This window comes from Calypte anna, chromosome 1 (assembly GCF_003957555.1).
Source record: "Calypte anna isolate BGI_N300 chromosome 1, bCalAnn1_v1.p, whole genome shotgun sequence".
Classification (NCBI taxonomy): Eukaryota; Metazoa; Chordata; class Aves; order Apodiformes; family Trochilidae; genus Calypte; species Calypte anna.
In genome coordinates, this window is record NC_044244.1 from 20,461,743 (window position 1) to 20,477,801 (window position 16,059).

Below are 16,059 nucleotides of genomic sequence, written 5' to 3' on the forward strand. Positions count from 1 at the left end.
TTAGAGACTAAGATGAATGATGTTTTGGATGGGAAGAAAGCAATAGAATTTAACATTTGTTACTACAGTTCTTTCTGCTGGGAGTTTCCCCAGAAACGAAGAATGACTGTTTACTCTTTTTTCATGCTAGCTCTTAGCATTCAGACACTCACAAAGTTGTTACAACCTCTTCAGTCACTGGAAATACAACCAGAAGTTTCTGAATTCCCATTGCTGAGTTTATGATTTGCAGGTTGCAAATTCCTGGGAGGTGGGGAATACTAATTTTAGAAGTTTATTAGAGTTTACTACTTCTTGGGCAAGCACTACAGACAGTGGGCTATTGTGCAGAAGGAGAGTGAACAGCTATATTCCTGAAACTTCCCTTCCCATGAGCTTCACTTTTACCCATGTGCATTATACATGGGCTGAACACAGCTACATGACTGGGTGGAGTTTAAGCCTCTTCCTGTCTGTGTCTAAAACACAGCAAAGCTCAGGATGTAGCTAAGGTACTCAATGTGAGATCTTATCTGAACATATGCAGAGGTTTTGATTGACTTCTGCTTTAGTTCAGAATTAGATGCTACTGGTCACTGGGCTATTTGAAGTAGATACTCAAGATACCTCAAGTTCATTACTTGAAACCTGACTAGACCAGACTTGATGGAACTTAAATTTAGCCTCCTGTTGCTTTAGAAAATGAAGACTTAGTGGTGAACTAAGTGACTGTAGTTCTAAAGAAAACTATTGCTTAGAAGTTGATGGTTCACAGACAGCAAAACCTCAGTGGCTGGTCTGAGAAAAAGTGCTAGTAGGACATCTTATTCTAACATGGACAGTAGATTTGACCAAGTCTGAAACTGTTTATCCCACCTCCATCAAGAAGACATTCTACCACTTAGCTAAACACATCGTTTCCCTGTTTGTACAATCACTCGACACTTTTTCTGTAATGATGTGCTTATTCCATTTATTTTCTTACAAATGGTTTTCTTTAAATGCCAGCTTTTCCCGAAGTGGAAGACTACTGACTCACATCCTTTCCTGTGTCAAAAATCAATTACCTTTTCACCAACCCCATCTACTTAAAGAGAGGTGCACTGTAAGAGTGTAGGACAAAGCAGACACCTCCTGGAAAAGTATCAGTGTCACCAGCTGCCCGGCCATTCACTGCAGTATCCACTTGCCAGTATTTGGAACACGCATCACGCAATTCCCTCTCAGAAAGTAAGTGTTTCCTTCAGGTGTTTTCACATTCATCTATTCTTTATCATGGTGAATTTACAAGAACGATTGGTGATTAGTTTCTTGGGTTTTGGTTTGTTCTTTTCGAACTGTAATAAAACAGCCCAGACTCCCACGGGTGTCCGGGCACCGGTCCCGCACATCGCCGTCGTGGGCACAGATCAGCGGCGATCCTTTCATCCCGTAGGGAACAAGGAAGACGCCGGTTCCCGCCGCCCGCCCAGGCCTCTCCGCGGCAGTTTAACCCCCGCAGCGAGCCGGTCCGCCTCAGGCTGTCCCTGTGGCTCCCCTGGAGCAGGACGGCCCAACCGCGCCGTCCCGCCACAGTCCGCCACCACCTCCCGAGCCGACCTGGGATGGGCCAGGCCGGGCCGGGCCGGACCCGGCCGGACTGGGCTGGGCCCCCCAACGGCCACCGCGTGCCCCCGCCCGGCACCTGTGCTGCCCGGGCGGGAGGAGCGGCTGGAGAGGCGCCTGCGCAGTGCGGAGCCCCTCGCCGCCACGGCCGCAGTCACTTCCTGCCCCTGTGCCCATCCGGCTCCGGGGTCAGCGGCCGCCGCTGTGGCGGGACAGGGGAGAATAAAGTTTTATTCGGGGAGGGGGAAGTTGTCCGTCCACTCCCAGGTAGGGGCTCGCCGCGCCCTCCCGCCCGCCGCTCCCTCCTTCTCCCGACGGCGGCGTTCAGCGCCCGCTGTCACCTGCCGGACGCTCGCCCCTCCCTGCCCAGGCTCGCGCGTGGCGGGGCGGCGGGCGCGACCGTCTCTGGCGGCTGCTCCGGCAGCGCCGCGGGGGGCGGCCGGCCCGGAGGCGGGAGGGCTAAAGCCGCTGGCTCTTGGGGACGTAGCTTTTTCCCCCGGTCCCTTGGGAGCTGAGGGACGGCGTCCCGGCGGTGGGGCTGCGGGAGGAGGGGTTGGAGGGGCGGACGGAGCGCGGCGAGGGGCGGCGGGAGAGCGGGGTGGCGGTAGCCGCCCGCTGAGGGGGCGAGGGGCCAGGCGGCTGGGCTGGCTGGGCTGGTGGAGGCAGAGGCTTCTCCTCCTCCGGCCGAGGCGCAGGTGGCGGCCGGCCGGGCGCTGGTGGCCGAGGGGGACCGGGCCGGGCCGCGCTGGGTGGCGGGGCCCTGCGGGAGGGAGGCAGCGGAGCGGTGCGGGCGGGCCCGGCGCAGCGGCCGTTGCAGAGGGCGTTGTGAGACCTGCGGTAAACAATGGAAACTTTCTCCTGCGCGGAGGGTGCCGCTGACTCCCGGCCTGCCCTGGCGGGGCCCCTGGAGGAAGTGGGCGTGAGAGCTTCGCGCTGCTCTGAGCAGCCCGTTCCTCGGGGGTGACAGTTAAATTGCTTATTTCAGCAGAACCCAGCAGCTGGATGTAGAAGGAAAGTAAGTTGTGCACGCGGAAAATGCCTCTAAGGGACAAGTGTTGTCAGACTGACCACCATCACCATGGGTGCTGTGAGCAAGGTACAGTGGTGTGTGATGCTTTGGCTGTTTTACTTATTTCCTTCTTTAAAAGCTTGAGGAAACTGCTGTGATGTTGCAGATGTGCATCGTTAGTGACAGTTTTGGATAAATAAAGATCATTAATTTTATTTGGAAATGTTTGCTTTTTGGTTTGCTTCTTTTTTCATGAGCTGTCATTTTAGAATTATTTCCAGAATTTCTCAATTGTTGGAGAATGCCTAACCAAACACCAAACAGCAACTGTATGCAGTGAGCAGAGGAGGGCAAGAAGTTATGTAAAACCACTGGTCTTTTTGTTTCCAGAAAGCATAATACTTTCACTTTTTTTGCAAACATGTTTTTGGCAATCTCTTGTATTCTTGTATTCGCTATTTATGTTTTTCCTTTGCATTTCCTCTTGTGGGCTCTGATGAACTGAAAGGTCTTGTTTTCAGAGAAGGAAAAAACCCCGAAGTCCTAAAATACCCTAAAATGTTTATTTGCATTCCATGGAAGATGCCATCAGTGGAAAGTATAGTGCATACTTTGAAGGTTCAGCCAACTTTCAAGATTTTTTTGTAATTGTTCTGCAATTGTTATAATTGGTAGCCTAAAATGAAATATGGTTCCTTTCTTGTTGCCATATTGTAGTGTTTGTTATTTAGATACTTTTGCTTCTGTTTTGAAAAGAAAGGCATCAGCTTGGGGAATTAGCAGTTGAAAACATGAGCATGGCAACTTTGATAATGCTCCTTTAATTAAATGTAGTTTGGGAGTAGATAATGTTCAGCTAGTAGAACCATGCCTTTGTGTTTAAGATGAAGTGGATTTGAGTTGTTATAAAGCTTTAGAAAGGCTAAAATACTTTTCTTGTCTTCGAAATAACAGCGATGTGTTGTCTGCTTCGTGTATGTCACTCCTCTTGATGTCAGTGGGTGTTGCACATGCATATTAGAGGCAGTATGCAAACCAAAATATACTATTTTGAAGAATAGGGCATAGGCTAGTAGAATACAATATGTCATTGTGTTAGAGATCCCCAAACGATTAGCTGATTTGTAATGGTTGTTATGTGCTTGTATATATAATAGTATATTATGGGGCCAGCGTGGTTGGGTGGAGTGTTCCTTCTATCATTCTTTTCTTAGACTGGTTTTCTTTCTGATGTTCTTTTCAGCTTGAATTTATTTATAACCTTACGTCATTTAGAACAGCTGTCAAAAAGTGTTTGATCTGTTTGCATTTAATGTCTCTACATAGTTTACACTATAGCTCTACTGCTCTGTATTAAAAATAATTCCATTAATATGTTCAGTGCTTAGTTTAGAAATGCAAACCTTACAGTGGGGTTAAATGCCAAATCAAATGGATAAGGCAGGAAACAATTTATGTACTACAAAACTGGTTATTTTGTCAATGAGAAATCAACAAGAAGAACTAACTAATGATTTTGCTACTAAGTGCTCTTATTAATTTAAATTTGGTTTTGTCTCTGGACAAAGCTTTATTGCCTTATGCATGTACAGCAATAGAATGTTATTAATTTTCATATGCATAAATACGGCATATTTAACTGATAATCATTCTGATCAGTAAATGCTTAAATTTCAATAGATTTTGCAAAGTTTAATGTGGAATTAAACTTCAGAAATAAGGTGTTACTTCAGCAGTTTGCTTGACGCAGGAGCATTTCTTGAATGTGGTTCTACTGGTTACAAAAGACTATAGTGGCTAGTTTTGGTATATATAACTTGTGCTTTTTTTCCTGACCATTGGTACTTTATATTTGGATTCAGTGCTAAGGAGTGTATTCATTGTCAAAATAACATGGTAATCTGTGAAGTGCACTATTTGGTAATTTTTTTTGTCCATGTGTTTTGGTTTGAATGATGGGAGTCAAGTAGATAGTTCTGGAGAATTTATTTAATTGGTAGAATTTCTAATGAGTCAGTTTTCTTATGTATAGTTATATACATATATATATTTTTTTTTGTTTTGTGTTTGATACACATAGCTTTGAGTATTTTCTTTAAATAATCTGAATGACAGCAAACTCTTAGAGGTATTATGGCTGGAAAATCCATTATGGGCTGTTATGTAATCTGGTGTCAGTGAAAACTTCTGAGTAAGACAACTTTACTGTAGCCCTGGTCTTTATTTTTAACTAGTTTACTGCATGTGCACAAGTTTACTGCATAACTTAATAAGCATAATCTCAGTGTTCTCTGATAGGTTATTATCCTTTTTTGTATTTCAGTGCATCTGTTGGAACCTGGTGATCCTCCATTATTACAGCAGCCTCTGCAAACATCAAAATCTGGTATTCAGCAAATCATTGAGTGTTTTCGATCAGGTATGAAACTATGCCTGGCTCCTAAGAAGTTTATTGCCTTGTTATAAAAGTTACATGTATGCAGTATATTAAAAAAACCCCAGCACTTGGCTTTGACATATTTGTAGGTTTTTGGTATTAGGTGCTGGTTCTTTTAATAAGGGTTTTCCTGTGAAGTAAGGAAGATACAGCTCCTGCTGTATTGTCATCCTTCAAAAATATAAAAAATCAATTTGTTTTTCTGCTTTGTCACCTCCCACTGCTGCTGATAATGAGTTAATCTTACAACTCCTGAGATCATGAGAATTTAGTGTTTACTTTTAACTTTTAGTATTGCTTTATCATGTGACATTTGTTTCCTGATTAGTTTCTGGAGTTGCAATACATAGCAAAGAACCTAAGAGTAACAGAGCATTTGGGTAAGCATGCCAGGGATGACTGAAACCTTGAATATTTTTTAGTGTAGAGGTTTCTGTATTTCTTATATGGCAAACTAAATATTTTATTTTCACAACCCTTGGTGCAAGAACACAGCACTTACTACAAAAATTAAAGCAGTATACTTAATGCTACTACCTAGATGTTTCTAGATTTTTCCACAACTGTTTTATCCATGGAACATTTCACACATATATATATATATATACATATATATATATATAAGTGCTGCTCTCTAACCAGATACATGTCCAAGATGAATCTTGTAGAATGTAGAATATTAAGTTTATGTTCTTCTTGCATTCAAACAACTTGTAACAAGAAGGAAGACTTTTATAAACAGTTTGCTAGGATGAATTTGCCTTGGGTATGTGTGAAAAGTTTCCTCTGTTTGAAGCATATTAGTGGAATCTCTACAAGTAGTAGCACAAACTAGTTGCAAGTACTTTGTGTCTGGGCTGTTTAGAAGGGACCTTCAAAGCTCATTTAGTTCAACACCCCTGGCAATGAGCAGACATCATCGGGTTGCTCAGAGCCCCACCAAACTTGACCTTGAATAGGAATGGGGCTTCTGCCATCTCTCTGGGCAGCCTGTTCAGTGTTTCAATACTCATTATAAAAAATGTCTTCCTTAATATCTAATCTAAATCTACCCTCTTAGAGTTTACAACCATTACCCCTTGTCCTATCAATACAGGCCCTGTTTTCACTGACAGGTGTTAAATTGATAGCTTACAAATGGGGCAGAAGGCAGAAGGAATTGGACCAAAATTTTACTGGTTAGTTTTGAATAAGCAACATTTTGTTATGGGAAGAAACTATTTTTCTTGTAGTGAAAAATAGAGATTAAATCCAGAGTATTGTCCATGGTTATGTAAGTTTCTGCCATCCATAGTGTTAAGAATAACAGAAGAATTTGAATCTAGGTTTATTTTTTTTGTTTTTTCTTGCTAAAGGCTTAAATTTTGGTATTTCTGCCAGAGCACTATTTGTAATAACCAATGTTCTGTATGGATTCTGTGCCACAGATGTTATTCTAGCTTCATCATTTGCAAATATTAGCAGAATTTCACAAAGTATCACCTGCCTGATTAAATGTAACTATGAAGCTGAGAAGGCTTCAGTAAGCTGGAGGCAGCATATGCTGGCAGAAGGCTGTGTGCTGCCATAGTACACAGTTGGTGAGAGATGCAGATATGCATGTTCTTTTCTTTGCCTTCCATGTCCACAAACCAGTGCATGGTTTAAACTTATTTGCTGTTTCTAAAAGTTCACAAAGGTCTACAATTTAATTCAAAAGGACCAGTCAATTTTTTTATTCCCATCAATGAAAAGCTTTGTGGTTGTTTAAGGAAGGTGTAAAGCCAGGGTGACTACCATGTCATCCAGTCTGACCTTTCAGAATGTCATAAATCCTTCAGTCTCACACAGGAATTCTTAAGCCAAATAATTTAGATTAAACAAAACCATTTCAGTTCTGTATGGAGAAAGATGGAACTATCAGTATAACAGAGAGAGAATGGGGGACCTGTCTGTCTCTTGACTGTGAAATAGTGAATTAGATTATTTTTTTCCTGTTGTTTCAGAGGGGGGGTGTGTGGCTGGGATCATCAACAGCATGGCCACATTTTTATTTATTGTGTGCTGTCACTAAACTGAAGGCCTTTTGTCTGAGTTACAGTTTGATATCTTACCAGAATTTTATCTAAATGCAGCAGTTTGTTCAGCTGGGTTTTTGTCAGTGATCAGTGATTTCCTTTATATGCAGAAACTGAGGTATTGGTTAGTGAGATCTAAGTAGACAATTTGCTTTTGGGGGAACTGTGTACAATTATTAAAAATGGAGTTTTCCATGAATCTAAATGTTTGTCCAGTAGCCTGTTTGTAAAAATGGAGGTCAGATTAAGATGAAGTTAGTAACAATTGAGAAGAGAGTAGTGAGAGGAAAACACAGAAGGCTTGGGTTACAAATTGGGAAAGGCAGGAGGGAACAGAAACTGGATGGTAGCCTCAAGTAGTTAAGTTTGGGTCTCATTCATAAGCAGTGGCTGAAATGTGAGAAGACACTGTGCTTTCCTAAAACTCGGTTGTAAAAATTTTATAGTACTACTATTACACCAAGAAATAAAAAATTGCCTTGGTAGGGCCCATTTGTATTGAAGAACCAGTAGTTGTTACGAAATTACTAGGATTTGAAAGAATTTTATTTGGGAAACAGTTCTGCAGAGCGTCTCCAAGTTTGATTTTTAAAAGGGATTCTTAAGAGGAGTATTTGTGATGACAGAAAATTTGAACATCTATTTGAGCTCGAAGGATGTCTTGATGATGTTCCATAGTTGTCTGGTATTATTTCTTCTTAGTTCAGTTTCATTATATTTTTGCTTGTTTGTCTAATTTTGATTCATTTTGACTTATGCCATGGTAAGAATTAATCAGGATAGAAAAATTAGCTGAATTTGGTTAGCTAGTGGTTTTCTCCAACTTAGAGTGGGTAAGTATTAATCATTCAGTAATCTATTGCTAACTGTAGACATGACATTCGTAGTTTTCATGACATGAGGAGTGAAGGAGTGGGTCTGAAGTATAACTTAAACTCAGAATCCTTTAGATGTTTAAGCAAGACAGGGATTGGAATACATCAACAGTGCCAAAGCAAACTGTATTTTTGTGGGTTGTTGGTTTTGTGTGTGTGTTTTTTTTTTGTTTGTTGTTTTTTTTGTTTGTTTTTTTTTTTTTTGTTTTGGAATATACAATGTATAATAGTCTGGAAAACCTACACATTTTCTCATATTACCTTTGATTTAATAGAAAAATTTCTGACAAATTATATGTATTTGCCTTCCAGCATGTTGAAAATATGTTTACAGTTCTACTTTTTTTCCTAAGCATCTTGATCTTAGGTCAGATATCTAGATGTAGCAACATTTCTTGAACTGTTAGTTATTCTCTTTGTTTTATTATATGCTCTAATATTTTTGCCTTGCTGGGTGCTGTTTTTATGTGATATAGCTGTACATATCTTGCTTCCCTTGCACTTGTTGGATGAACTTAAAAAAAACAAAAAAAGCTCTAGGTGCTTATTCTTTCCTGTTGGCAATTGCATTGCATAACCATATAGTGTAATATGGGCTCCTGCCTAATGTTAGCCATTAGTCTTTACAATGAAATAGCATTAAAACCAGATAAAATGTGGTTTTAATGTTCATGTTTTAATGTGTTTCCACTATCATGGGATAATGTGAATTAAAAGATGAACAGAAAACCTTCCTTGAGTGTAATGTTTCTTTTATTGCAGGAACTAAACAACTTAAACATATCTTGTTAAAAGATGTGGACACCATTTTTGAGTGTAAATTATGCCGAAGTCTCTTCAGAGGATTACCAAATTTAATTACTCATAAAAAGTTCTATTGTCCTCCAAGTCTCCAGATGGATGATAGTAAGTCTTGCTAATTGAAATATTTAGTAAAGCTATCTTGAAGTTGAGAAACTATTTTTTTTATACCCTTTATACAAACCCACCAGAAACACAATGCTAAAAAAGAAGTGAAATTAAATTTCAGTAGTAACACGGGTAGATCACTTTTATGGTAGTAAAGCTACAGCAATGACTTAACATGCATTAATAGTTGAGACCCCTGCCAATGTCATTACTTGATAGCTAGTTTATATGTTCTGCCTTTGAATGAAGAGTGTCACTTTAATTTTTTTATTCCATTCTCCCCTTTTTCTTTCCCATCTTTCCCTCTTTACTGTGTAAGATACTGGAAAGGGTACAGAAGTACTAGGAAAGGAATCTCATAGAAAAGTGTGGATCTAACAAGGCTTTTCACTGTTAAATCAGTGTAACCCTGATAGACTTCAGCTGGGTCCCATAAAGTGACTTGGATCAGTATTCATAATCTTCCCCTATACTTGGTAATCAATTATCTCTTCACTATATCAACATGGGTGCAAAAAGGGTTTTTCTTTCTTGATTAATGCCATCCTGCCTCAATATTTCAAAAATTAGGAACCAGCAGATTTATGTAGACAATTCCTTTCCTACATTGTACCAGCTAGTGCTGTGGAGGAGGTGGTATAAAAACTAGTACTGATACCTTCCTTAAATGAATGTGGTTGGCTAGTTGCAGAGAGTTTTGGAGCTTCTTTGTGAAAAGGGGTGATTTGGAGTTCCAAGGAAAGGCTATAGGTGCATCTGACTTGGATGTAAAAGCTTCTGAGCAAAATAAGAATAACTTGAGTAAAGAATTCCTGTCCAGCTCCTGATGTTTAATTGGCTGGCTAGCTTCCCCCACTGTTCACTAGGATGGGTGCAAATGAAGAGAATACAACTACGTAGTCTGAATAAAAAAGTAAAAATTCTTAAGTTTTATATAAAATTGAATCTGATTACTGAATAAAGGGGTGTGGCTTTTTCAATAAATGCAATAAAAAATACTGAACAAGAGAAAGGAATGAAATTCAGCATCCTTACAGTGAAAAATTCCAAAACCTGTTCTCTCTTGACATTTTTAGATGTTAGTGTACTCATTAAATGGTCTGAAAAGGTGCTATAAAATAGGAAGGACTTTTTAGCCTTGATAAAAATTGTATAGGTAATCCCATTTGAAACTGACTGCAAAAGGTGTTAAAAATTCAGTGTTAAAAGATGGGGTACCAAGCAACAAAATGTCGTAGTTCTTGTGCTGACAATCTTTTCATATATTGCTGGTAGTGTGGAAGGAGCAGTGCTGACCAGGTGTGGGTTGCTCATTAACTGCTACCAGGAATCACATCTTCAAATCATTGTGGATAATTTTGAACTGTATCATCTCAGTTTCTCACTGCTTAATATTGTGGGAGCCAAGAATATAAATGCTAAAAAAACCATTTGAATAAACTTTTTGGAAATCAGGTGTATTAAAACAGTACCTTAAAGGTAAACTTCAGCTGGAGAAATTTAGCAGTAGACAAACACGGAAAATCCTTGTGTCCTTCTTGCTTGCTTTTTAAGTCTGCTTCAGCTCATTATCAGGAAGGAGCACAGGATGAACCTTTGGTGAACCTCAGTGAAGCTATTCTTTCTTGAAGTAATTTGGCTCAGGAGAAACGAGTACAATTTTTTTCCCCTAAATTTTTCCTGTCCTTAGCATTTACTATCGTACTGTGTCACTGAGCCTATTACTGCTTTGGCATTACTAAAAGCTTTCCCTACCCCAGAATTTAAGTTCTCTCTTAATCTACTTATACCTTTTATCAGTGCTCAGGTTACACAGATGTTTAATTCTTTCTTAAGGACAGTTCAGAATTCTCAGAGAAGAGCTTATTTCCAGAATTAGGCTTCTGTGATGAGAACATCTGTTTCCAACAGTATGAAAATCAGTTTCTAATGATACTTTGGGCTTAGTTTCTCACTTACAGGACAGCCTCCATTGTATGCCATTATTTTTGCAACTGATACAGATTTTAAGAACAGGTTAATTCCAGGCAAACTAATTTTCAGTTTAGATCACTTTCACATTAACACACTAGAAGGATGTACTTCCACCATTGGCCTTTAATAAAAAAGTCCCATGTACTCATGTAATAAAAATGATTACTCAATCTCTAAGTAAAATTGTCAGAAAAATAGTACAAATATGGGATTTGTTCAAATTTGAATAAATTGACAGAGTGATAAAAAATACTTTGGAATGTAAATAATTTGAAGTTATGAAATAATGAAAAAATACCTTCGCCTCTTTTCACAGATCTCCCGGATATACATGATAAACAGAGTCAAGCCATAAATGACCTCCTGGAAGCAATCTACCCAAGGGTAGATAAGCAAGAATATGTAATTAAATTGGAACCTATAGAGACTAATCAAAATGCTGTATTTCAATACGTATCAAGGACTGATAGCCCAGCTGAGAACCTAGAAAGCAGTAATAACCCTGATCAAGCCCCAGTACAGACACAGGAACCCAGCACTGAGCAAACCAAGACTGTTGCAGCTCCAGCCTTGGTCCTAGCTGGGGAGACTGTAGAATTGCCTCCTGCTGATCCTGTTATGAACAAGGTGATACCTACTCCTGAAGAACAGCCTCCAGCTGTAAATCCTGAGTTGGACACTCTGGATAATTCTGATTTTGGGCACCAGCTGATATGTTGCCTTTGTAGGAAAGAATTTCATTCCAGACGCAGTGTACGCCGGCACATTCGAAAAGTGCACAAAAAAAAGATGGAAGAGCTCAAGAAATACATAGAAACAAAAAAGAAACCAAACCAGTGCATTGCAAAAGGACGGAATAAGAATGTTCTTGTAACATTAGGTAGAAGTTGTCCTGTATGTTATAAATCATTTGCTACAAAAGCCAACGTAAGGAGGCATTTTGATGAAGTTCATAGAGGATTAAGAAGGGATTCCATTACTCCTGATATAGCTACAAAGCCTGGGCAACCTTTGTTCTTGGATACAGCTTCTGCTAAAAAATCTTTTAAGACCCGAAAACAAAAGTCGTCTTCAAAGGCTGAATACAATTTAACTGCATGCAAATGCCTTCTGTGTAAGAGAAAATATAGTTCACAAATAATGCTGAAAAGGCACATGCAAATTGTTCACAAGATAACTCTTTCTGGAAAGAACTCTAAAAGAGAGAAAGGACCCAATAATACTGCCAATGGCACTGAAATAAAAGTAAAAGTTGAACCAGCAGATTCTGTAGAACCTTCACCCCCTTCCATTGCCCTTTCTCCACAGAATGAATTAAAAGGAACAAATCATTCAAATGAGAAAAAAAGCACACCGTCAGCACAGAAAAATAAAGTTAAACAGGACCCTGAAAACCCTAAATCAACTTCTAAATCAACCGCTAAATCAACCTGTAAATCAACAGCTAAATCAACCTCTAAATCAACCAATGCATCTGCTGCAGGTGGCCAGCAAAAAACCAGGAAGCCAAAACTTTCAGCTGGCTTTGACTTCAAGCAGCTTTACTGTAAACTCTGTAAACGCCAATTTACTTCTAAACAGAACTTGACAAAACACATTGAGTTACACACAGATGGAAATAACATTTATGTTAAATACTACAGGTGTCCACTCTGCTCTTACGAAACACGCCGCAAGCGTGATGTGATAAGGCACATAACTGTAGTTCATAAAAAATCACCACGTTACCTTGGGAAAATAACTGCAAGTTTAGAAATCAGAGCAATAAAAAAGCCAATCGATCTTGTTCTAAACAAGGTGACAAAAAGAGGCCCTCAGAGGGATGAAACGAAACAGATTGCTTCAAAACAGGATGTCACCTCTAATTCTCCCAATAAAAAGTATGAAGGAGCTGATGTTGGCATTGAAGTAAAAGTAACAAAAAACTTCTCTCTGCACCGATGCAATAAATGTGGGAAAGCTTTTGCCAGAAAAGCTTTTCTGGAACATCATAAGAAAACCCACAAAGCAAATGTATCTCATTCACCTGAAGAAAATAAAACCAAAGGCAGAAGTACAAGATCTAAAGCTGTTGTCTGGTGAGGAAAAAGAAAAAGTGTTATGTTGTCTTTTTTTATTTTTTTTTTTTTAAGAAAACAAAACAAAACCATCACCTTTCATTTGCTGTTGTTGATTTATTGCCGAAAACATATTTTTCCATAGGTTCTGTGGTTTAGCAGCTTAAATACTAAGGTAGATGTCAAATTTGTTTATTAAACTTTGTTTTTAGTGTTTTGGAAAAGTTAATTTCCAAATTTGTCATTGTAGCAAGTTGGAATAGGATGCAGATTAAGCTGTACTGAGTCAACTCTTTAAACTTTTTAGGCATTTATTGTGATCAAACTAATATCCATACATTTCTAAAATAGTAATTTTTAAAAATTAACCATACTTTGATTTGAATAACATAACCTGTTAATTAACTTTTCTGTGACCCTGTTGAAGAAATACTAAAGGTGCTACAGTAAAAGCTGTTGACAGAAAAAATCTATGAACTCATTTGAATTATTGTGTGCATTTTTTTTCTTTTTTAAATGTTTATTGCCTATGCCCTGTCAATGAAAAGACATAAAACAGTTTTTTGGAATGTAATTTGATTTTAAAATCAGTATAAGTTAGGTGCCTACAAACACCTTTAAAATAATCAAATTTAGGATTTGCTTTTTAATGCTTATGGTAAGCATGGGTTTGGAGGCTTCTGCTAATTTATTTTTTCAAGTGTTTGAGTTTCTTCAGGAATTTTTGTTTTAAGCCTGTAAGGCCAAGAATTTTCTAAACTTCTGCTTATATGGTACTCTGGGAAATTTTTCACACTTGGAGTGGTTGTATTCCTAATTTCTCAGTTTTCTGTAGTCTTCATGTTAAGATGGTCTGTTTTTAAGGAACCTTTTAAAAAGGAAGTTATGTATGTGGTCAGTTTGCATTTCAGAATGACTGCCTGATGACTTGGGGGATTGTACAAAAAAATCTTAATAAAGAGAGACAGTAGTGATACCTAAGAGTTTTTAACAACCTTATTCATAATTACCTTTCTAGCATATTTGGTGAAAAGAAAACCTATTAATGTGCCTTGTTCTGTATTCCATCTCTAAAATGTTTTTCCCCAGGATGTAATTTGATTTGAGTTCAGCTTTCATAGTGAAGTGCCACCCAGCTATTTTATATTGTAATCTTATGCTTTCATGAATTCCTAAGAAATCTTGGCTGAGTGGGAGAGAACATAAAAAAAAGCTGAGCTGGACCCTAAGTTATGCTGAATCTAAGAGGAGAAGTGACTTCTGCATTTTGATCAAGAATTAAAAATTTATCCTTATAAACTATTTATGTTTTGTAATTTAAAACAGTTACATGGGTTAACTCAAAGTACTTATTCCCATTTCTCCTCCGATAGGTTCAAGTGATGTTCAGAAAGTCTGGAGTTTGTTTGAATGAAAAAGACTTCAGTTTGTTGTTAAAACCACTAATATCTTGGTAATGGTACTATAAGGAGGAAATATATTCATAAGCTGGATTTTTATCAAACAAATAACCATTCTGACTGCTTGTAGGATAGTGCCTCCTCCCAAAGTAATGAAGTAGCTGAAATGCACATGCGCTTCTAAATTAGCTGCTATCTCTATGCATTTGAGGTTTGACACAGTATAGAACAAACCTTCTGAAATGAAAAAAAAATAGAGAGGCAAGCTTATGAGCAGCAACTTTGGAAGATTTTTGTTCCTTGTTTAGGAAATCACTTTCAGAGAGCTCATCGTGCATGCTGGTCCTCCCAGTGGTAGTAACTGATGAACAGCTCTAACTTTTTTCTGATACCCTATTTTGGCAAATGTTATCGTACATACTGTTTAAAAATTTATTACAAGTGAATGTATAAGAGCAAAAAATGTAGTATATATTGGCTGAATTGTACTAATTTTTAGTATTTGCCATAACATCAGCTTGTTCGTATTGACTAATTTCCCAGTTCTGGGACATTCTGAATTTCACTGTGCTTAGGTTGCTTCAAAGATCTCTATCTTTATTCCATATGTGGTTCACAGGAAAACTTTGTAAACATGTTGGAAGTTTAAGAGAATGTCCACATTCCTCTATTCTTCCATTAGAAAAAATATATTCACAAGCACTTTAATGATAGTTGCAGGTGTTTTTGTTGTTGTTGTTGTTTTTGAAAGATCAACACACTAATGTTAATATGAAGGTAGTGAATATTTGCTGATGTATTATAGACAGACAATCTGCACAACCACTTATAATGTTAGCTTATTTCATTAAATATGAATTAAAAAGGGAGGATAGTATGGGAGAAACTAAAAATATTTTTTCTCTCAAGATCATGAATGACCACTCTAGGTAGCACTTGACTTTGTATAATTTGGAATATGTTTTAGATAATTTTTTTTTTAACCTTTGAATCAAGATTTTGGTAAAACAGTAGCATGCCTACCATTATGTAATTCTTGGCAGGTTTCATGCATCAGTGGTTTGGGGTTTTTGTTTTGGTTGTTTTGTTTTGTTTTTTTTTTTTGTTTAACTTTTTAGAAAATGTTTAGTGATTTGTGTCAAATTGCTACAATTGGAAAGGTATTGTACATCGGAAGAAATACCATGTTTTTATATATGTTCACTCCCTTACTTAGGGAGGTGCCTCGTGTTCATATATACTTTTTGTATAAAATATATCTAAAAATGTTGATCACAGGATCAGGAGTAAAGATACTTTTATGGATAGAGAAATATTTGGCCCTGTTAGTGCATTGCACTAAAAATACTGTGAATGGGAACTGGACTGCAGCTGTTGCTCAAAATGTTTGATATTGAATGTACATGCTTTTGTTTGGATATATGTACTGTATTTGATGGAAAATAAAGCAGACTGGAAATCACTTTTAAGTGTGCATAAACAGAAAGATGTTGTGTTTGTAAACCTTGAATATCTGTTGCTCCACATTCAGAAATGACAATATTTGCATTTTTGTAAAGTTTTACTCTTTGATTGCTGAAACTAGTTGTTTGTAATATTCTGTTGTAATAAATGTTTTGGGGTTTATGTTATTAAAAGTTTGGCACTTGTGGAGTGAAAATTTCTCCACACTGATGGCTGACCCTTGCTCTATTTTTAGAAAACAAGCTATACTGGCTTTGTGTTCCTTGTAAAGGTATTTCTTCCTTAACTGGGCA

General features: G+C 38.2%; 1 protein-coding gene across 5 annotated transcripts; it reads left to right on the plus strand.

Moving 5' to 3' along the window:
* Positions 1-1,703: 1,703 nt before the first annotated feature.
* Positions 1,704-15,764, plus strand: ZNF800 (zinc finger protein 800). 5 transcript variants are annotated; one of them, XM_030469052.1, is made up of 5 exons: positions 1,704-1,851; positions 2,573-2,680; positions 4,917-5,012; positions 8,725-8,868; positions 11,162-15,764. In XM_030469052.1, the coding sequence occupies exons 2-5, from the start codon at positions 2,620-2,622 to the stop codon at positions 12,925-12,927; spliced, it is 2,067 nt and encodes a 688-aa protein (XP_030324912.1). In that variant the 5' UTR covers positions 1,704-1,851; positions 2,573-2,619; the 3' UTR covers positions 12,928-15,764. The 5 variants fall into 5 exon arrangements, with proteins under 5 accessions (XP_030324912.1, XP_030324911.1, XP_030324915.1 ...); XM_030469051.1 differs by having other exon boundaries at positions 1,722-1,851; positions 2,570-2,680; XM_030469053.1 differs by lacking the exon at positions 1,704-1,851 and adding an exon at positions 2,065-2,116 and having other exon boundaries at positions 2,570-2,680.
* Positions 15,765-16,059: the final 295 nt, after the last annotated feature.